Genomic DNA, 23,470 nt, shown 5'->3' on the forward strand with positions numbered 1-23,470 from the left:
AAAAATTTGGTCTTACTACATTTGTGCAATTTACATTTACATTGATTCATTAAGCAGATGCCTTTATCCAAAGCGACTTTATAAATATACTATTGTTTTCTGCAGTTACAACATACAAGACACATTTGATTGAATTATATTTAAATATAAAATACATCTACAATTGCAGAATTATTATTAAATATTTAAATAATATTTTTAATATGTGTATTATTTATTGCATCACATTTTCTTGTTGTTGCTTTCCTTACTCTGTCTTTACTGATTGATTGATAATGACCAGGGATGTTTTTTCAGAGGTAAGTATTTTTACATATCTTAGGTTATGTGTTTCTGGTTTAGTTTTCAGTTTTTTTCATAACTAATTTTCATATTAATTTTAGTGTATTTTTTAGCAATTTTCTTAATAGTCACTTTATTTTTAAACACTTTTATTTTTATCTTTAGATAATATCGTCACAATATTATATGCTATTATTTAAAAATGTATTAATTCAGATTTAGTTATTGTATTATTTTTATTATTAAGTTTTCACATTAATTTTCTTAACATTTTTAGATATTTTCTTGTGTAGTTTAGTCATTTTATTTTTTAAATACCATATTAAAACATATTTGCCCAGTTTCACAGACAAGGCTTAAGACTAGTCCCAGACTAAAATGAAAGTTTGAGTTGTCTTAACTGAAAATAACGTGCACTGACATACCTTAAAATATACCATTGCCATTGCTTTGTCTCAAGATGCACACAAAAGTAATGTCTTTTACAAAGGCATGTTTATAAAAGCGACTTACCTGTAAATATCTTAATTCCACTAAGGCATAGTCCTGGTTTAAGCTAAGCCTTACTGGGCCATTATTTTAAGATAATATTAGAATATTATATACTATTATTTTATTTTTAATGTTGCCTCTTATTTTTATTATTATTTTATTAATTCTGTTTAAGTTTTAGTATTATTTTTGTTAAGTTTTAATTTTAGTTAAATATTTAGCAGTTTTCTAATGTAGTTTAGTCCTTTTATTTTTTAAATATTATATTAAAATATTTCACCTTAAGATAAGATCATTACAATATTTTATACTATTAGTTTATTATTAACTATTATTATTTTATTATATCAGTTTTAGTCTATTTTCTAAGTATTTTTTTCTGTCAAAAAACAACTTTACTTAAAAAAAACATACTTTATGCTCTTCAAGTCGTGTATTTTATTGATTTCTTGACGTTGATATCAGGTAAATGTTTTAATAGTCTTAGTTTTATTTTAGATAATAACCCTGATATGACACTTATCTGTTTACCATGTAAACTCGTGAACACTGGCCACTGCTTCACATGTTTCACTTTTAGCTCAATACAGGAAGCTTGTCATAAACCACATCTTGTTTCCCTTAGAACAGCGTTAGGTTGTTGCTGTCTGTTGGTGTCTGTGTGGCTCTCGCACCCGTAACTTGACTTCTACACTGTGAGTTTTTATAGGATCAGATCAGCCATCTGAGGACATGTTATGGCTTGGCTGACCCCCCTCCTTATCATCTGGCTTCAGGTGTTATGTACACTATGTCAGGCCAATAAACAAGGTAAAGAGTTTTTGGATGTGTTTTTTTCTATGATCTTAATGATTTCACACATGTCGGTCTGTAAAAGAGGTCACATGTCTGCTACAGTGCAGAAAAACCTGTTCTGTAGGAATCCTTATGTGATCTAGTGTAAACTCATTGTGAGTTTATTGAATTTGCATTGCATTGATATTTGGATGCTTCTTAATAATTGAATGTATCTGATTCTTGAGAAATGTACCCAGTCCATATGAAAGTGTCTTTTCTCTGTAGCCTCTTTAAAGTTTGCTGGGATCGGAGACTGGGGTGGTCTTCCCTTTTACCCCTACTACACTTCACATGAGATTGACACAGCGAATGAACTCGGCAGGATTGCGGAGATCTCGGGCCTGGACTTTGTCCTCAGTCTGGGAGATCATTTCTACTTCAGTGGTGTCAAGGATGTAGATGACGAACGCTTTAAGGTTTGATCACCAGGTTTAGTTACTTGTGTGAACTGATCCGCCTCCATAAGAGGATTATTGTCTTACCTCATTTAATTAAAAAAAGGAAGGGTAAAGAAGGGTTTAACTACTTTTCTGACAGATTGTTTTAGCATGTTTCTTCTGGTGAGTCTGAAAACCTCCTAAATAAGTGAATGAACCCTGCGCAGATTGTCTCTGGCAGGCTGAATAGCACACAGTGATGACGGTTCTCTGGATAAATGAACTCATTTAAAAACCGTTTGGTCATGTGACTGTCATCAATGTGAAAGATGAGTAGCTCCCCCTAGTGGCAGAGGAACTAATGACAAATCAGCTTTTATTCAAAATACTAGCCTATCATTTTTGCATAGTAACTGTATTTTATTTGCAGTAAAACTATTTAAACCACAGTTAAAACAATGCATGGCTTCTCTACGGGAAGCATATAGATTATATATGTCTGTGTATAAAGCAAACCACGGTATTTTATTAATGATGCCGTAAATGGCAAGGTTAAAATAAGTTAGGTTAAAATAAAACAGTAAAAATAGTTTTTTTAACAGTTTATGTATGTTTCGTGAAAATATTAATATTTCATTAATAAATAAAACAATAATAAAAAAGAAAATTGCATGTCAACATAAGATGTAAAATTTTTTTTTAAGTAAAATTACAAATTAAAATAATAACAATACGCATACTTAAAATAATACAATTTGACATCTTTCAAAATATGTGAAAATTCTGTAAAATATTAAAGTAAAATCATTTAAAATTAGTTTTTTACAGTGTATACGTTTCATGAAAAAATTTAATAATTCATTAATAATAATAATAGGCCTAGTAAACCATTAGTACTCGAAAAAGTAACAGCATGTAAAGATTTGTTATTTTCTAAATGATCAAAACTGAGAAACAGCTTTAACACATTCTCCACATTTCACTTTTACTCTGTTTCAGTTTACCTTTGAGAATGTTTTCTCCCACCCTGCTCTGATCGCTGTACCATGGTACCTGGTAGCAGGAAATCATGATCACCGTGGAAACGTGTCAGCCCAGATTGCCTACTCCGACAGATCTGAAAGATGGTGAGCCGGTGGTTACATTCAAGGTGAAAGGTTTTATAAAATAATGAAGGTCTGAGCATTTATGCTTGATTGTGGATTGTTCTGATAATGTCTGACAGGATCTACCCGGACCTCTACTATGAGCTGAACTTCAAGGTTCCCCGCAGTAATGCTTCCATCACCATTCTGATGACTGACACGGTGGTTTTGTGTGGGAATACCTATGATGGACTTGATCCTGTGGCTCCGGAGGATGTTGTTGCTGCAAACCAACAGTGGAAATGGATTGAGCAGAAACTTCAAAAAACAAAGTGAGTAAAAATGTAAACTCACGCCCTGTTTGAGCCAGTGTTGATGTCAGGCAGGTCGGGATGCTTAACCAAACACAACAATGGTTTGATACTGTCAAAAATACACAATTGCTGACTGCATCCATGTATCCACAACCACAGGCCAAGTATTATCTGTCATAACATACGGGAGTCATTACAGCAAGTGAGCTGAATTCCAATGTGATTAATTATGGGATGCGTTTTGTTTTATATAGGGCAAACATTAGTCAGCCATTACACAGGAATTTTAGGCATGTTTTAATGGCCCTGACCGTCCATACCTCCTTTTACTCCACCATTGTTATGTTCCTTTATTTACTTTTACACTCCCAAATACAAGACATGAAAAACACACCTGACATTTTGTACTCCAAGGAAAATATTCAAGATTCAAGATCTTCATTGTCATCATTGTCCTTTGATACAATTCAATTCTTTTTTTGTTGTTGCTTCAAATTGCTTTGAATACAAAACGTGTGATCTTGTAGATTTGGTCTAGATTTCTCATTTTTGGGTGTACTGTCCCTTTAATTGTTGCTTAATCATATAGTTTGCTTAAAGGTATAGTTCACCCAAAATAAGAAAAATCTGACACTGTCTGTAAACCTATATGACTTTTTTATTTGCAGAACACAAAAGATATTTTGAAGAACATTGCTGACCAAACAACTGCCCCCCCCAGAAGAAGATATTTTGAAAAATGTTGGTAACCAAAAACCATTGGTCCCCATTGACTTCTATTGTGTGGACACAAAACCAATGCCAATAGGGGCCAATTTTTCAAAATATCTTCTTTTGTGTTCTGCATAAGAAAGAAAGTCACACAGGTTTGAAATGACAAGAGGGCGTGTAAATAATGACAGAATTTTCATTTTGAAGGTGAACTATTCCTTTAATCCTGATTAATTGTTGAGTATTCAAACAGAAAACATTGAGATAAGATAACACTCATGACCTCACATGTGTCTGGGAAAATACATTGCAAATTCCACAGAGAATAAAATGACACGCAAACATGCATAGCAGTTCTTCACAACAAATGTGAAACAATTATTCAAGTTATTTGTTATTAATCCTCAGGTCTGAATTTGTCATTGTGGCCGGTCACTATCCAGTTTGGTCAATTGGTCATCATGGACCGACCAAGTGTCTGATATCAAAGCTCAGGCCTTTACTAAAGAAGTACAATGTCTCTTTATATCTGTGTGGTCATGATCATAGCCTGCAGGTTGGTAACATCCTCACATCATCAAAGAACATCAAGGAATAAGATCAAATGCATGAGTGAAGAATTTGTTATCTATTCCATCAGTTTATCAAAGAAGATGATGGAAGTTCGTATGTGGTCAGTGGAACTGGAATAAATGAGGATATTTTTAAAGACCACCAGAAGAGTTTTCCATCATCCTGGCAATTGTTCTCCAACGCTGTCAACGAGACGACAGGAGCGTTTGCGTACTTTGAGGTCCATACGAGTGAAATGCTGATAAGTTACATCCAGCCAGATGGGAAATGTGTGTACCAGACTTCAATGCCCAAACGCAGACTCTGACATGATTCTATTCAGAAAGGTTTGCTTTAAACACACAACACACACTGTGTTTACGTTTTAATACCTGCTTTTCTTGCATTTGTACAATTATTTTAAAGTGTAAAAATATGATTTGCTGTATTAAAAAACAGGTTTAAAGTGTTATGTGTCATTGAGTTCTATGAACAGTTGGGGGCGCCATACAGCCGTTTCAGAAATTGTGTTCATGTCCATTAAATGAACTTGCAGGTTATATAACATGAAGTCATGTCCTCTGAATAAATACAACGTGAAACTTCTAATTATTTATTTTAATACAAAATCCCAGATCAGTACCATTTTCACATAATATAGCGTTTTGTATCAAAATAGTGTGTGATAGGTTAGCCATATACAGATAGAATGGCCTAAAACTTTTACTGAAAAACTACAAACAAATACACAGTTTACTACTTAAACAGCTTAAAAAATAAATTAGTATTCTCTATAAAATAAGCTCTGATTTTAATTCTCCCAAATGTACAAATACAAATCATACAGTATTTCTGCTATAGCTGTTAGCATCACAAAGTAAAAAAGAATTAGGTAGTGTTTAAAAAACATGTATACAGTACACACTAAAGAACCCACCACCTGACAATATGAAGGTCTTGCTAAATTATACGTCTAACATATCTACATCTTGAGGTTTCATAGAAACACGATTTGGATTCCAGTGTTTTACAAAGGAATGTTGAATTGAGACATCGTCTTCCCTTTATAAGAGAGACGTACTAAAGCAGACAATCCGCACTCCTCACACATGATTCAATGGATGTCCCTCTTTTCCAGGGTTCTTGACTCTCTTCCTTCGTCTGTGGCACATCACGATGGTAATGATGATTGCCGATAATGCCAAAATGATGATCAGAATCGCCCCCGCGATGACACCCGCCCCATACTCTGCAAACACATGGAATCAGCATTGTTAGTGTCACAGAGATTTTTGCTGTTTTGCGGTCTGAAGTGTCCATAGACACTAAGAATGATTCATTCACAAGTGCTGCCCACTTATTTCTTATCAGCTATGGTTTCCTATCTCTCAGTGCTCTGAATCAGAATTAGATTTCACACAGTCCATAATATTATCTTCTGATACGATGCAATAATAGCTGACACTTCTTAAAAAGGATGTACACCATCCACAATCCATGTCAGGGGAGTAAGTCTATTTTGGGAAAGAAAATCACTTTTTATCTGACAAGCTTGCTGTCCTCTAAAAGCCCCTGACGCATTAAGTCGAACACAGAATCCTAATATAAGCGGTAGAAGCATTACCATCAAAGATTGAGGTGTTTTCTTCCGGAGAGCACTGGATGTGACTCATCTCCCCCAGTTGTTTGTCTGTACTCCTGAAGGCGAGGTAGGCCTGGACGTTAAAACAGTAACTCACATCTCTGTCTAAATCCGTCAGCTCGATGGTGCTGCTTTTACTGATCTTCTCTTTCTGAGGAAGCAAAGCACAACAGATTGAGTATTTTAGTTTTACATTTATGCAATATCGCTTATTGCTCCCTGAACTCTCTGTAAGTCGCTTTGGATAAAAGCGTCTGCTAAATGACTAAATGTAAATGTATGCATTCACGTTATAGATTTGAAAATCATTTTCAGTGTCTCACATACTTATATTCTGCATTCTAGCTCAATAGCTTTTGCTCAAATACCAAAATGACTACAGTTACTATACATTTATAAGTGAATATGGGAACTACTTCAAAGAGAAGCTTTAAGAATTTATGTTAATTTCTTTAATTTTATTGATTAGAGATGTAGGTAATACATGGTTAACACATATTTCCTCACAGTAAAATACAGTAATTGTAATTGACAAGGAATGTCAACATCCGTAAACTGTTTTATTGGGACAGTTCATCCAAAAAGGTAAATTATGTCATCATTTAATGTAAAATGTATTCGTTTGGTTGAACATAAAGAAAGATATTTGGATGAATGTTAGCAAATGAGATTGCTGGGGTACCATTGACTACCGTCCATAGTAAACAAAATTATTGTATATTTAGGAAAACAAACATTTTTGAATTCCTACCATTTTCATTTGTTATACTATGGTAGTCAATGGTGCCCCAGAAATCTCTGTCGCTAACATTCTTACAAATATCTTTCTTTGTGTTCAATCAAACAAAGAAATGTATACATGTTTGGAACAACTTGAGGTTGAGTAATTCATGACAGAAATGTAATATTTGGGTGAACTATCCCTTTAAGTGACATTGCAAATTAAGAAAAATAGATATTATTCATTATACTGTTTTATGGACAAGTATTCATTATTGACTTAATATAATTTACTTAATAAGGTCACTACACTGGATATTTGTACTATAAACACTCATTTGTAACATTCGCAAATGATTCAATTAACAAAATAAAACGTTGAAGATGAATTCAAATCAAGTTACATTTTAACCTAATTTGAACATTGTATGTACTTTAGCTGTGTAAAGTACAAACTAATTAGTTACAGCAACTTTGCGTATACAGTACTTTTTCTTTTATGATCACATGTACATGTCATAATTACCTCAATAACCAGTAATCGTACCTGTAGTTACTATGGTATTTTGGCAAAAAGTAGGGTTACTATAGTAAAGTTTTGTAAGAGTCCCCTCCATCATGTTGTAAAGTTATATATGTTTTACAACCATCACAGTTTTCACATCAAGAATAAAAGACTGGGTTGCAAAACATAAATTGAATCTGAAATCTTGAAAAAGTGAACTGAGTAAATAAGAACAAAAAGTGCTAAAATGTTTAAACTCTACTTGTGTTGATATTATCATTTAGTGCGATAAAGCGAATCAGAGTGTAAATGACCGAATAAACATTTACTGCATATAAAAAGCAAGAAGGAGACGAAACTTACCTTCCCTGTGCTTTTAGCTTTCCTGTAGATGACTTTATATTGCAGCTCATCCTTGAAAACATCACGGATACTGAGTCTCTCCTTCCTTTCATTATAGAGAGCAGTGGGCACGTCCGTCACGTGTAGCGTGATTTTCCTTTTGTCACTGTCCACCTCCAGTTTAAATTCTGGTCTCCCGATGACAGCTGAGAGATTAAATAGATCCTTTATAAACCCTGAAAATATTCATGCCATTCGCCAAGGCTCAATTAAAAAAGATGCCGGATACTGACTGTCAGAGTATGGGGAGAATCTCTCTGAAGTGGTATAAGGGTGCTCGATCAGGTCAGAGGTGACCCCACGCATGTGTTCAGAGAGGATGTCTGCTTTGTAAGAAGCCCTCAGGTCTTTTAACTCGGTAGTCAGATCACAATCGGTTTCAGTGGACCTGATACAATGAGGGGTCCGTTCTCTGCTCTGACCGATTCTGTGGGGATTTCAAAAGGAGAATTAGACATTCAGGAAACATTGCGTGATAACAGTAAATTACATGAAATCTAAGGTGGGTTGGTGCCTGCTCGAACAGGTCATGGGTGTGGATTTGTGTAAGAGCTGGCAAATCTACAAGACGTGAGAGCAGATCTTTTAGCATTGATTGTGACCAAACGTTGATCACAAAGATTGCAATCTCACCGTTTACACATGAATGTAAAGCATCTAAACTTACATTTACAATTATGCACTTATCCAAAGGAAGGTACAGTGCATTCAAGCTGTAATATATTTTATGGGTATTTGTGATCCCTGTGGTTCAAACCCGTGACCTCTGGCACGTAAGCTACTAGTATACACTATAGACTATACTATTACTTTTATTAGTCTGTGTTAACCCTGGAGGTCTGCATTTGCTAATACAAACACGTGTGTTAGAAAGTTCAATAGCCATTTGATAGGGTTAAACTAAATATTAATTAAAAAAAATCGTTTTATATTTAATAACAATAACAAAGATCGACAACTTACTCATAAAATTCAACAGTGTATGAATAATCCTTTGGCTTTGGGCTCCAGGTTAACATGGTCTTAAAATTGATGGAGGACCAGGTGACATTCTGTGCTTTCGGAAAGGTGTCTATACAAAAACATCAACATATGCACCAATAAAGTCATTTACAAATGTGAAAACCCCCACAATATTTAAAATACAAAACATCATGCAAAAACGCCTCAAATAGATAGGAATTGTTTTAACATAATAATGGTAAACGAAGTTCTAAGAAGCATTTCCTAATGGCGCAGGTAAGAGACTCACCTGAGGCACAAACACTCATGAAGAACACGCCAAAGACGAACACGAGCATTTGAAATCTCGTTTCTCTGTCACTTTCCATATTGTCCCGATGAAAACGAAGGAGTGAAGCTCCTTAACCCAGGTAGAACATAAAACAATAGGATGAATTGAAATTCAGTCCCACGGCGATTTATTTGGTCCTCTTGAGCGAGGATACGAGTGCAAATACGGCACACACTCTAGCTGTGACTACCGAGACCACCAGAATATGGTAATTTAGTCCCGCCCTCTGCTACAAATATAACCATTTATGGATTTCCCCTGTGTAGACTGTTGACACAGTTGGCTGATTACGTGAAAAGAAAGTGACTGACTAGTTTTATGATCATGTATTATGTTTTTTTTAAGGTGACACTTTACAAGTCCCATCTGTTAACGTTAGTTATTTACATTAATTAAACTAATAACATAAATACATAACTTTGAATAACTGTGAACAACATTATTGTTTATAAATAAAACATTTTTTTCAGTAGTACATGTTCAACATACTAATACATGATATTTGATATAAAACATTTGTTAACATTAGCTATTGCATAATTAACTAAAACGAATTAACAGTGATGTGTGTTTGTATTAACTTACACTAACATGTAATGTAAGCTCATTGTTACAGGTAGCCTACTGCCTAATATTAGCAGATGCTTAAATATGATTTCATCTATACTTTACATCTCCATTGAATCATTTCCAGCATAAAATGACGTTTCATAAATTGCTGATGTGTCCACTTATGTTATTCTTGATATCACAATATGATATGAGAACAGACCTTATATCACCTTTCAATGGACAAGTTGAGTAAAAACGGCAATTATTTGTTCAGGTCATTTCATGACTTGATCAGTGCATCACATTTGATTTAATGTTGGCAGCAACATCAGTAATTGTTATCTCAAACAATATTATGATTTAATGTGACGTATTATTTAATGAATTGACACACAAACAAAGCACTTGTGCATCATGCATTCTGTCACACACAAAGCCTTTCAACTCATATTGGGCATAAGCCCCTCTGATGACCACCATAACAACAAAAAATACTCATGACATTCTTCTGTTTTGTATTCTGGGCACCTCTGAGGTCCTGGGATGCCAGCAGGGCTCTTTTGCCCATTCAGATATTTATGCTAATGAGCAGCTTGTACCTCTCTCTCGCTTCTGGCTTTGCATGCTAAAGCATTTACAAGGCTCCAGTGAAACTCGAACAGAAAAGCATCAGACTGGAAAATGGATGTTTCCCGTATTTCTCATCATGCTGAACTATTTGAGAACTTTTTTAGGCAGTCTGTGATGCTCGGTTTGTAATCTCATGGGAGCGAAGAGGCACATTTGATGTCCAAAATTAAAAATAACATGAATTTATAAGGATTTGAAACAGAAAATGTTAATGACGCATGACAATAAATACTGTGGGGCTTTCCAAGATATTACTGAGCTGTTTACTAGGGTGCTGCATCGTGGCCCAAAGCACCCCTCCTTTCGAATGTCTGAATATTTTGTATTTCCTTTACTTTTTATATTTTATAATACATTTCATTGATTGATCGATTATTAATTTGTTGCTTTCTTAATAAGCTTCATGAATTTAGATATTATTCAATAACAAGTTGAGTATTTAGGATTTGTTCTGAGAATGATAAATTAAAACAGCCTCTAATGTATTTGTATATTAGATTATTTTAATGGGAAACTGGACTCAAAATACACAGAGACACACACACTAATCATGAGTCATCTTGCTTTTGTGGTCCTGTGGAGAAGATCCCCGACAGGTCAAATTCTTTAACACTCTCTAGCCTCAGATATGCATGATTAAAACCTGCGTTCCTCGGGCTGGAGCACTGTGAGTTCATTGTGAGCCCATTTCTGGTGTAAATGAAATCATAGCCCACTCTGGTCCTAAAATAGATCAGATCCACGGCTGTGGCTCCTCACCATCCTCATGACCGCTTTCATCAGCCAGATCATCCTGAGTGCTTCTGCAGAGATCTATGAGAGGATGTGACATGTGAAACAATGGTCAGAGTAAAAGTGTTGTGTTGAACCTGCATGTTTGAAGTCAGTAAAACCCAGAACACACAGCAATCAACCCTTTGTAAACACTTGAAAGAAATATGTAGGTGCAGGAAAGCATAAATCAAGATACATACACAGGAATGCTTCTGTTGGACTTACAGACAGGAAGTGACATATTAACTTTCTGCTGGGATTCTCAAGTGTTTCCTCTAATATACTACTAAATGAGTGGAAAAGGATTATGAAGTTATTAGATTCAAAGGTCAGATGGTCTTAAAGGGATAATTCACACAATTTAAGAATTAATTTTTGCTCATGACTTGCGTGCAGTTATTGTTTTCTGTTTTACACCAAAGGACATATTTTAAATGATGTATTATAAACGAAACGGGATGGAAAGACCCTTAAAGAGGTTTTTAGTAAATTCATGGTTACCCAAAGTGTTTCTGTATTGAAAGTTCCTGTATGAACATTCTCCAAACATAAATACATAAATACAATAAATACAATACATAAATATTTTTGATGAGCTATACTTATTAAGTCATAAATTCAGTTGAAGACACGATCCTTGTTTATATAAAAAATGCCTCTGTATTGAATGCATTGCTCCACAATTTGAAAACATCATCACTAATATATTAAATGGTAAAATGAGACTGCACAAATAAACATATTTCGGGCCAGATGACAGATATTACTACTTTTAATTCATTTAATTCAACTAAAAAAGTGATGAATTATAATTATGATAAAATATACCCTAACATAAAGAAAACATATTTTCCTATATATCAACTCTTATAATTAAATCATTTCATATATATATATATATATATATAAATATATACAATATATTGAAATTATACGTCAGGGAATGTGATTTTTACATACTGAAAAATATACTCTTTCAATATATTGAAATGTATTATTTAATATATAAAATTGCATTATATTTACCATTATATTGCTTTATATTTTTGTTTCATAAGAGTAAATATGTGCTTTTTATAGGTATGATCAGGGGCGATTCTAGGTTTTCAATATCAGGGGGGCTCAGCATCCAATGAGGATATACTGTATATATATATATATATATATATATATATATATAGCCACACTCAAGCACCACGTACTGTATACATTACTAAAATAAATAATTAAGAAAGAATATGCAGAAAAGCATAAAGACAAGTTATTATTTTTCAAACGAATATCACATTAATCGGTCAATCTGCAACATTTATAATTCAAAGTGACAACAACAGCCACAAATCCATATAATAAATGTCACAATCAACTGCTGAATCATTATTTATACACTTTTATCCTCATGTTGTTTCAGTGGATGATAATTCTGTGGCTCATCAGGGACTTTTGTGTTCCACTCAAGAAATCCGTTTTGTGTTTTCTTGACACAGTAAAAGCAAACAGCCCAACCCAAGCCCAGCCGTGAGCTTGACCTTTCTGTTTCACCCTTCGGTCACACTTAATAGCCGCAGATGAAGGTAATAAAGAGTCTAAATCATGTTGACTCAGACTTCTGACTAAGAAATACCGGCTACCTGAAACTTTATTATCAGCCTTGGATAGTCATTTACAGTAAAAAGCGAAGAGAAAACAAACACCTGATAACCTAAAAACTACGACAGACCAGTACAAACGCAAACACATTCCAACAACATATAGAAAGAAGACTACAAGGACATTCCACAGCGGGTTACACTTAAAGTTTCACACGGCATGCATGTCCTGTTCGTATCATTAAAGCAGGGAAACAACTTCCTGTTTAAATCTGGGTCTCATCCATCAAACACTTCATGCCGCTTTAGTTCACTACAGGGCCGGTGACAGAAAACAAGAGCGCATTTTTGTCCACAATTATTGGAACCAGTCCTCACATCAGTTCACTTCTTTCAAAGCTCCGAGTCAAACAACAGCTGTGCATCTTATCTGCAGGGTGAGGATAGATCTCAGATAAAAAGTGAACAGTCGGTTTACATTCTTTCTGGCAGATAAAGGTGTTCCAACTAAATGAAGATACAGGAGAATACAGATCTCACAATATCGTATGATTCTGTGCACTTCAGTGGACACAGAAAAACAATGTTCAGCTTCATGTGGAGCACAGTAGGAGTAGGAGACACATGCATTCAGAGAGCTAATTCATGACAATTAGAGAACAACAAATATCTCACATGTTTCAGATGAAAAGCTCCATATTGTCTCAAACTGAGAACAAGTGTCTCATTATCTATTCAAAAGAGCTTGGTTTTACACAAATAAACACAAACTCACATTTAAACATATTCAATTGCATGTTAAATTGATGATTCACCCAAAAATGAAAATTCTGTCATTTACTCACCCTCTTGTCATTTCAAAGCTGTATCTGCGGAACACAAAAGAAGATATTCTGAAGAAAGTTGGTAACCGAACAGTGCCGCCACCCATTCACTTCTACTGTATGGACACAAAACCAATGCAAGTGAATGGGTGACATTCTTCGAAATATCTTCTCTTGTGTTCTGCAGAAGAAAGTCATACAGGTTTGAAAATAGTGGCCGATACTTATCAGACTTAAATTCCCGGTTGCAAAGGCACGCAACTGAACATATCTCATCACAAAAGCAAGAATTTCTCACTCATTATCATTCTTGGCAAGCTGGCACGATCTTACTGGCATGCGTTTTTAATCGGAACAAAAGCAATGTTAGTAAGAGAGATATTTTGTTGAATTTGAATCTGTGCCCTGTTCTTACTCTAGGATATGAGTGGCTTAAATGTCATGTCCTATGCTATAACCTGAGAAGAAAACAGGTAACGGGGATTTTTACAGGGGAAGTCCATCCATCCCAATCTGTAAAATGTGTCAAGATGCACTTGTTACTTTAAGGATCTATTCCACTTAACCCCAGTCAAGTCAAGTCAAGTTTATTTTTCTGCATTTTGAATTGATTCAAAGCAGCTGTATAAGTAAAACACACAAAAAACATGTTAAAAATAAACACATACCCAGAATAAATAAAGAAGATATGACTCTAAGCCCTGGTTTCACAGACAAGGTTTAAGACTAGTCCCAGACTAAAATTAATTTTGAGCTGTCTTAACTGAAAATAACTTGCCCGGACATATCTTAAAATATGTCAGTGCCATTGTTTTGTTTCAAGATGCACATCAGCGATGGTTTCTTATAAGGCATTTTAATAAAAGCAACTTAAATAGCCTAAATTAACTAAGGCATAGTCCTGGCTTAGGCTAAGCATTGTCTATGAAACCGGGCCTATAAGTAATATGAGAGAAGTAAAGAAAATCAAATACATACACATAAGCATTATATATTACGTTATTATACAAAACACATTTATTGTACAAAAACATGGTATTATTACAAATCTTACTGTACAAAGACTTGCAAAAACCCCACAGAATGAGTTAGGTTTAACCTGATGTGGTGGATTTATTATTGAATAAAAAAATATTTGTACTTTTTTCAAGACTCAAGCATTTAAATTTGACCAGATGAAGCATAAATATTTTGGTTGCTGGTCAAAAATGTTTACAATGTTTGCATCAAAAATGTCTTTATTTGTTTTTGGTTTGTTAATAATAATGTTTAATTCTTATAAAATGACAATTGTTTGTTAGTGGCATTTACTTCTTTAATATCACTGTTTAACTCATATTTGAAATTGCATATTACATAATCTTATAGACATAATGTTATTTTAAATTATACATTTTCCTGTTTGAAACAGGTGCAGAAAATTTAATCGACTTACATTAAAGGCTAGGGGCCTGAAAATGGCTCTTTTTATTTATAAGTAACCATCCAATTTAGCAACCAACCAGAAAACCCTATAGTGAATACTACAACATGCAAAAGGACAAACATCCTTTATATATTCTTCAGAAATAAGAAATCCGTCTAAGCTTTTTCAGTAAGGTCCAGACACAACACATAGCTATTTCCCACACTCTTCGAGTTTCACTTTGTAAGTGGTGGATTAGAAACAAACATGCACCCCTTCACTATATTTTTATTGGACAGTCTAGGTCGTATTGGAAAATAACATCTGTACCGACCGCTTTCTGTTGCATACCACCAGAAAAAGATTTTACTCTGGGGACTGCAAGAGAAATTACATCAGCATTGAAAGATAAGGCTATATCTGCTAAAGATTCTTGGATCAAAAAATTGTCCTGGCCATGTTCCACATTACACTTTCAATCAGCAAAACAACACAGACACATGCTAGTGAAACTGTTTAGGCGCTCACCAGTGTGTACACATTTCCTTAATCATGTGACTGAAGTTCAACCAATGAAACAATTTTGTCGAAATGAGGAAAAAACTGAAGTGATAAATCTATATGTTCTGTTTTTAATTCATAAACCTAATATGCAGTGGTGTTAAAAGATATGAGTATGTCAATAAGGCATTTTCCTTGCATATGAGTCAGTTCAGCTAAACCACACAAATAACATGTATGTAATGCAAGCCCATGTCTCATATCAAACGACTATGTGATTTTACTCTGAAAGTTTTTAAACCCACACACAAATTACCACAATGTATCATTGAAGAAAGAGTTCAAATATTAAAGAGTCAAGACATTCATTTTTACAAACACGTCCGTTTGTAATATTTGTATATATGAGTCATGAAATATTTACACTGAAAGCAAATTCACACCCTCATCATCTGAGAGCAGATACAACGTAACATTAAGCGTATCAAACTATGAACAGCATGTGATGTCCAAAGCAAATACAAATTTAATTCTTCTATAATGACTACAGATCAGAAGAGGATTATTTTCACAATCTGTTCCTTCTGAACACGTTGTAACACGCAGGATATTCTTGTCCGGGAATTCACAGTTTACTTACTGCGGATGTCTGAAAACATGCAGGTATAGGCCTATGTTCAATAGGTTAATCTGATTCAGACCACTATTCAAAACCAGACCAGACAAGCATTTAGTCAAATCTAAAGCTTGTTTTCTGACTGACTAGTCGAATGTACAACCCACATTGTCTTGTGTGGATTTGTACATTTGATCACGAGCAGAATTATCTCTACACCTGATCACACTGAGGTTTACTCACCGGTGATAACTCAACTGCTTTCCGCTAAAAAACACTGAATTTAAGCCACCACACCCTCACCCAAAGTCACGTCTTAACTTTTTACAGTGTAGAGACGTTTACACTTTTTACTTTACACTGTGTCTACACCGGACGTGACACGACACAACACGACAAAAAAACAATGGAATGCATTAGAATTAATTTAACATTTTTTCCACACTGGATGCGGTGCGATGCAACAAGACAAACCCATTAATAGCTGTTTTTCGTGTCACATCGCGCCGGTTGCGTCCAGTGTAGACACAGTGTTACATTTTTATTTTATGCCTTTTTATTTTACATACATTTAATTATATATACAATGTTTATGTGTAATGTATGAGTGTCGTGATTCTACCTCATCATGTCATGTCTGTCTTGGTTATGGGACAGAATCACGGCAGGATCCCTTGTTATGTGTGGAGAGAGTCTTTTTGACCCTTTCAATCTTCAATACTCTCTCCGGTCTTTGTCTGTGTTCCCGCCCTTTTGTATCCCTCGTTATTGCTTGTTGATTAGTTCATGTCTCACACCTGTTCCCTCTTGATTTCCTCCCCTTTATATAGTCCTCATGTTTCATTGTCCTGTGCTCTGTTATTGTATCTGTACTGTGTTAGTTTGATTGTATCTGTACTGTGTTCGTTTGATTGTATCTGTACTGTGTTCGTTTGATTGTATCTGTACTGTGTTCGTTTGATTGTATCTGTACTGTGTTCGTTTGATTGTATCTGTACTGTGTTCGTTTGATTGTATCTGTACTGTGTTCGTTTGATTGTATCTGTACTGTGTTCGTTTGATGTGTTCTTGTAAGACGTGACGTTTTCCCTTGTCTTGGAAGCTTTGTGACCACAGTAAGTCTAGTCAGTGTAATCTTTGTCAAGTGTTGTCTTAGTTTGGTTTATTTAGTTTAGTGTTCCTGTTTAGTCTGTGTTATTATATCCCTCTCTTTTGTTGTTTTACCCCCTCGTGGGTTTTTTGTTTCTGTTTCTGTTATAATAAAGTCTTGTGTTTAACCCCTTCACTGCTTGCCTGCAATTGGGTTCTCTTCCTCTCGCACACGATTCGTGACAGAATGACAGAGCCAGCCAGAACCCAGCAGGCAGCTCCAAAGGACGGCACGGCGTCGTCCTCGCGGGCCGCCCAAGCCCACTTGCTGCTGGGGTTCCGTCAGGGGAGTTACGGGAACCGAGAGTTCGCCGGGGCATTCTAGACGGTGGCGAGGTCGTCTGAGTTTGGCGAGGCGGAGTTGAAGGCGATCTTCAACTGCTGCCTCACTCAGAGCCTAGCCCCGTCGGAGAAGAGGCTGCTGGCTCCCCTTGGGTTCGCGGACATGGTCAGGTTCGTGGCCAACCGGGACGGTCCCGAGAGTGAGGTTCCACTCGGAGCCCTCACCCCACGGTCGACCGCTCCGGAGGGCCTCGTCCTGGCTGCCGCTGCCCGAGGGGACTCAGTACCCTTCGGCTTAAGCTCCACGGTCCCCGGTTCTCCTGGCGGAGCCTGTGGCGAGTGGGTGAGGTGTGACCCGGGGATGACGTCTGCGGTCTCCACCGACGCAGAACTCCCTCAGGTCCCCATGGTTCCGCCTAAGTTGGCTACGGACCCAGTGGTGCGGAGAAGGAGGGAGAAGCGTCGAGGAGGAGCGTCCACGCCGGTGATCCAGCCGGAGTCCAGTCAGGGTGTTCAGCCGGCTGTCCAGCCGGTGCAGCAGCCGGAGTCCAGTCCGGGTGTCCAGCCAGCTGTCCAGCCGGTGCAGCAGCCGGAGTCTCAGCCGGCAGTCCACCCAGCCCCTAGCCGGGTCCGGCCGACAGCCAAGTTGGCCGCCACCAAGTTCCCCAGGACTCCGTGCTTTCCAGCGGCCCCAGGGACTGAAACTGTTTTTCCTGTGGACTTTGTTGTTCCCCCTCCCCCCCTCCCTTATTTGTTTTTTTTGCTATGTCACCCCGACCCCATGATTATACACTTTTGTCTGCCCCTGATCTTGTTCACCATGTGTTGTTGGTTTTTGTCTTTGTCACAGTCTGTCTTGTCCCGTTTGTCACCTTGAGGAGCGTCAGGATATCGCTCCTTAAGGCGGGGGTTCTGTCGTGATTCTACCTCATCATGTCATGTCTGTCTTGGTTATGGGACAGAATCACGGCAGGATCCCTTGTTATGTGTGGAGAGAGTCTTTTTGACCCTTTCAGTCTTCAATACTCTCTCCGGTCTTTGTCTGTGTTCCCGCCGTTTTGTATCCCTCGTTATTGCTTGTTGATTAGTTCATGTCTCATACCTGTTCCCTCTTGATTTCCTCCCCTTTATATAGTCCTCATGTTTCATTGTCCTGTGCTCTGTTATTGTATCTGTACTGTGTTTGTTTGATTGTATCTGTACTGTGTTCGTTTGATTGTATCTGTACTGTGTTCGTTTGATTGTATCTGTACTGTGTTCGTTTGATTGTATCTGTACTGTGTTCGTTTGATTGTATCTGTACTGTGTTCGTTTGATTGTATCTGTACTGTGTTCGTTTGATTGTATCTGTACTGTGTTCGTTTGATTGTATCTGTACTGTGTTCGTTTGATTGTATCTGTACTGTGTTCGTTTGATTGTATCTGTACTGTGTTCGTTTGATTGTATCTGTACTGTGTTCGTTTGATTGTATCTGTACTGTGTTCGTTTGATTGTATCTGTACTGTGTTCGTTTGATTGTATCTGTACTGTGTTCGTTTGATTGTATCTGTACTGTGTTCGTTTGATTGTATCTGTACTGTGTTCGTTTGATTGTATCTGTACTGTGTTCGTTTGATTGTATCTGTACTGTGTTCGTTTGATTGTATCTGTACTGTGTTCGTTTGATTGTATCTGTACTGTGTTCGTTTGATTGTATCTGTACTGTGTTCGTTTGATTGTATCTGTACTGTGTTCGTTTGATTGTATCTGTACTGTGTTCGTTTGATTGTATCTGTACTGTGTTCGTTTGATTGTATCTGTACTGTGTTCGTTTGATTGTATCTGTACTGTGTTCGTTTGATTGTATCTGTACTGTGTTCGTTTGATTGTATCTGTACTGTGTTCGTTTGATTGTATCTGTACTGTGTTCGTTTGATGTGTTCTTGTAAGACGTGACGTTTTCCCTTGTCTTGGAAGCTTTGTGACCACAGTAAGTCTAGTCAGTGTAATCTTTGTCAAGTGTTGTCTTAGTTTGGTTTATTTAGTTTAGTGTTCCTGTTTAGTCTGTGTTATTATATCCCTCTCTTTTGTTGTTTTACCCCATCGTGGGTTTTTTGTTTCTATTATAACAGAAACAAAGTCTTGTTTAATCCCTTCACTGTTGCCTGCATTTGGGTTATCTTCCTCTCGCACACGATTCGTGACATAAGTATATTTACAGTACAATATTGTACAACATGCTATATTAAAAGTAATACTTCTTTCAAAAATGTGAAATGATCTCATAATTTACATTAAATATAAAATGAGATCATCTTCATTTTTGGGTAACCTATTCCTTTAACACAAGTTTAATGTTAGAAGGTTGGACAGTATTGCATTGTTACTGTGTATCAGTTTTCAATTTGTTTCAATGAACAACCTGAAATTTAATCTACTGCTTTACAGTAAGCAACTTTGGAAATATCCAGGATCGCTTTCGAAAGGTCCAAACTTGCAACCTTTTGGTTACCACCCCATTACTGCAAACATTTCTTGTGGTTTTATTGGGCATTTATAAATACTGACAAGTCATTGACTCATATCAGCACAGTTAAGTTTTAGGATTTATCATGTTCTCAGTTTACAGATGGAGTAACCTCTAAATCCTCAGGCATGCAATGTAGGAACGGGATACAAGTAGTCCTTCTGGGTCCTTACTATCTAAGTGGCAGAAGACGCCTTCCCACATGTCTCGTGGCTTCTTGCCTGAACATTTTACAACTCCTGAGAATATCCTCTTCTGTCATTTCCATAATCTCTCACTGTGCTACATGATGATGCTCAATATGTGCTCATTTAATTTGGCTATTTGTCCAAACATGGGCATGTTATTAAGTTTTATCAACCCATTTATGAGAACACAGAGCTTACTGTTATCTGGGAAATGTATAGAGAAACCTGACGTAAAAATGAAAAGTAAAAGGGATAACTTTTCCAAAAACAACAGCCCCTAAATTTTGTTGTGGACTGTGTTTCAACTTTAAGGGATTGTTCCTTCATTAAATGTCTGACTTCCTCTGATTGTTTTTATGGAAATGACGCTCATGGTTATCTGAGGCTAATATGTCATATGTTAAACAAAAGTATTGTTTCCTCATCTTCATCATGGAAAATAGGAATTTATAAAAGATAAATTCATTTTTGATGAACACAATGACAGCTGATAAATCTATTCTTCTGTGTACTGTTATTGTAGCAAAAACTTAGAAGACTTTATGATATTTAAAATACATATGTATAATTAATATATATACTGTATATAAATAAATCACTTTATTATTCACAAACAGCATGTTTTTTTTACTGATATAGTGTATATCTGTGTCTCGGGTGCTATTTGCAAATCAAATTAAGACTAAATAAATAATATCTTTTGATAATAAACTATTTGTACCGTCTGAGATTTCAGTACATGTCTCTTTTTTACACATTGAATCTGTTATTAGTCTCTTTTAATCCTCACATTTAACCTTGAAGCAAAATTTACAGAAATTAGAAATCATCCAAACTATCAGTTTTTAAAAATGATAAAACATTACTCATGGTTCGTGGTTTACAAGAGATTCACTCAAGAATGCTGAGAAACATATGGATCCATCTTCACTTCTATGAAAACAAAAAATACTTGCGATGACCTTCAGTCCAGAAGTTCATCTCTGAAGCTCTCCTGGGGTGAAGCTGCGTTCCATTGGTGACAAACAGCTGCGGTGGTGCTTCCTGCAAGCCTTTTAAAAATAGTGTGTCTAGTTCTTTACAGATCTTATAGTTCCTTATTAGAGCAAAGCTTATACACAATACACATAGAACGCTGTCGGGGCCATTATAAACTAACACAAAACACATTGGTCTGAAATTGTTAAGCCACCAGGCATCGTTTTTATAGACATCTTTGTCATGAAAGCAGTATGTGTCTGTTTGCTTGTTAATAGCCGAGATTAGCAGGGAACTATAGTGGAAAATTCTTTGAGCTGGTGAGCTATGATGAGGATCAGAGGTGCCTTAAAGAGCCAAATCCCTCCATGTTGGATTTTCATTTCTTCGTGCCATTTGACAGAGTTTTCCAGACAGTATTAATATTTTTGACTATACCACATAATTAAATAAACTCTAAAGTCTCACTGCCACTCATTTTCAACTTTATTAGTTTTCTTTAAGTAGTTTAGTCAACAATGTGTTCTAAGTTGTCGCTACACTACTAACACTAGACGAATATTGGGTTGTTTCAACCCATGGTTGGGTCAAATATGGATATTTTTTACTTTCTTATGAAACTGAGAGCATATATATCTATAGATGCCTGTGGGTACTAACAATGGCAAATGTTAGCAAATGCATTTACTTGAACACAAACCTGTCATATAACATGAGCCTTCCCACTGTGTACAACTAAAGAAAAAGAAAGAACAAACAGTTTCCTTTATGTTTAGTTTCTGGCTGATAGTTAACTGCTAGTTGTATAACTAACAAAGTTAGCTAGCATGCCCTATGAGTTAACTCTACGTGAAAAATAACCTTGTTCCCCTTTTTCTGATTTGAGCATACGAGAGATATTTTTAGACACATGCCCAAATCATAATCCACACCAACAAAAGACTTAATCTTAGGTGTTATGAAGTGAAACGCGAGTATTTTTGATGATTGTTTCTGTTCAGTCTGCTTGTTTTACTGTGTTTAACTACAGCTGTCATCAGTGTTTTTGTTTGGCAATGGCAGCAGGTGTTAAAATTTCAAATTGGAGACTGTATTCTGTCGGTTGTGGCACTAAACAACACAACAAGATGATATTTTATACTCCTTATGTGGCCAAATCTGTGCTGGTTTGTATTGGCCGCCTCCAGTTTTCCCTTTTTTTTCCCCCTCCAGTTTTCCCTTTGTTTTGCCTCCAGCTAATACCGTGACGTAAGCGTGACGTCAGCCGTCAAGGAGCACAAGCGTGCTATTCGTATGCAAAATTACGCTTTGCATGTATGCATACGATACGCACATGGTTTGCGCGCATATGATATGATGTTTCAAAGAAACAACATAAACAAACGTTACTGCAGTAAATAAGTAAATTACATTATCTAGCAAGTTAAAAGTATGTATTATTTTGGGTGACCAGTAGAAGAGCCGTTACTTGGTTAAACTTAAATGCGACAAAGTTACACAAACCAAATAGTTTATTAAATGAAACAATATGCAATAAAAATCATCAAATTGTTTATTTAAATAGTTATTGTACAATAAAATAGTAATAGGCTATACATTAATATTAATATAAATAAAATAAAATATTAATAGTTATATTAATAGCAATCAACAAACACAGACCGCAAGTTAACTTCGGGCCAGGCGTCCGATGAAACCGTATACAAAAGCCCGTCAATTCATAAGTCATAATTTGTATGAATTTGTACGATGTGAATTACTAAACAAAGCAATACTGAAGCCCCAACTCCACCCTTAAACCTAATGTCACTGATGAGAAAGCTAAACAGATAGTACAATTCATACGAATTAACCACCTTGCAAAAATTACGAATTCCTGAAGATTTTTTTTGAGAAATCTGTGAATTGTGTGCAATGGTTAGGCCAACCATCACTTCAGCTCACATATTTTCATCTTTCTAGTCTCCACTGCTCACAACTAAATCCTTCATGTCCAGCCTTTAACATTTTCTCACAGTTAGTGGTCCTCAAACTCTGTTTCCTGTAAGGGGGGCTCCGAGCCCCCCATTTCAGCCCTAGGGAACATCTGAGGAAATTAACTAAGCTTTGGTCTGTTTCGCAACAAAATCAAACCACTCAAACACCGTCCTTATATACGTGCAGGTAAGAGATGAAGCATACAGGTATGTGTAGAGACACCCTTTATTAGGGTGTGAGGACATTCCAGAAAGTTCATTGGAGAGAGAATAACTAATGTGTCAA

At 36.1% G+C, this 23,470-nt stretch overlaps 2 protein-coding genes across 2 annotated transcripts; one reads left to right on the plus strand and one right to left on the minus strand.

Annotated features, from left to right (window-relative positions):
- The first annotated feature begins 1,379 nt into the window (after positions 1-1,379).
- On the plus strand, positions 1,380-5,130 carry acp5b (acid phosphatase 5b, tartrate resistant). The gene is made up of 6 exons (XM_057322745.1): positions 1,380-1,584; positions 1,837-2,027; positions 2,988-3,115; positions 3,214-3,405; positions 4,507-4,654; positions 4,739-5,130. The coding sequence occupies exons 1-6, from the start codon at positions 1,512-1,514 to the stop codon at positions 4,976-4,978; spliced, it is 972 nt and encodes a 323-aa protein (XP_057178728.1). The 5' UTR covers positions 1,380-1,511; the 3' UTR covers positions 4,979-5,130.
- A 120-nt stretch (positions 5,131-5,250) lies between these two features.
- Positions 5,251-9,403, minus strand: f3a (coagulation factor IIIa). Its single transcript, XM_057322746.1, has 6 exons — positions 9,172-9,403; positions 8,883-8,991; positions 8,153-8,346; positions 7,881-8,065; positions 6,275-6,443; positions 5,251-5,899 (listed from the first exon to the last, which is right to left on the minus strand). The coding sequence occupies exons 1-6, from the start codon at positions 9,248-9,250 to the stop codon at positions 5,754-5,756; spliced, it is 882 nt and encodes a 293-aa protein (XP_057178729.1). The 5' UTR covers positions 9,251-9,403; the 3' UTR covers positions 5,251-5,753.
- Between the last annotated feature and the right edge of the window lie 14,067 nt (positions 9,404-23,470).

Source organism: Triplophysa rosa, linkage group LG23, assembly GCF_024868665.1.
Source record: "Triplophysa rosa linkage group LG23, Trosa_1v2, whole genome shotgun sequence".
Lineage (NCBI taxonomy): Eukaryota > Metazoa > Chordata > Actinopteri > Cypriniformes > Nemacheilidae > Triplophysa > Triplophysa rosa.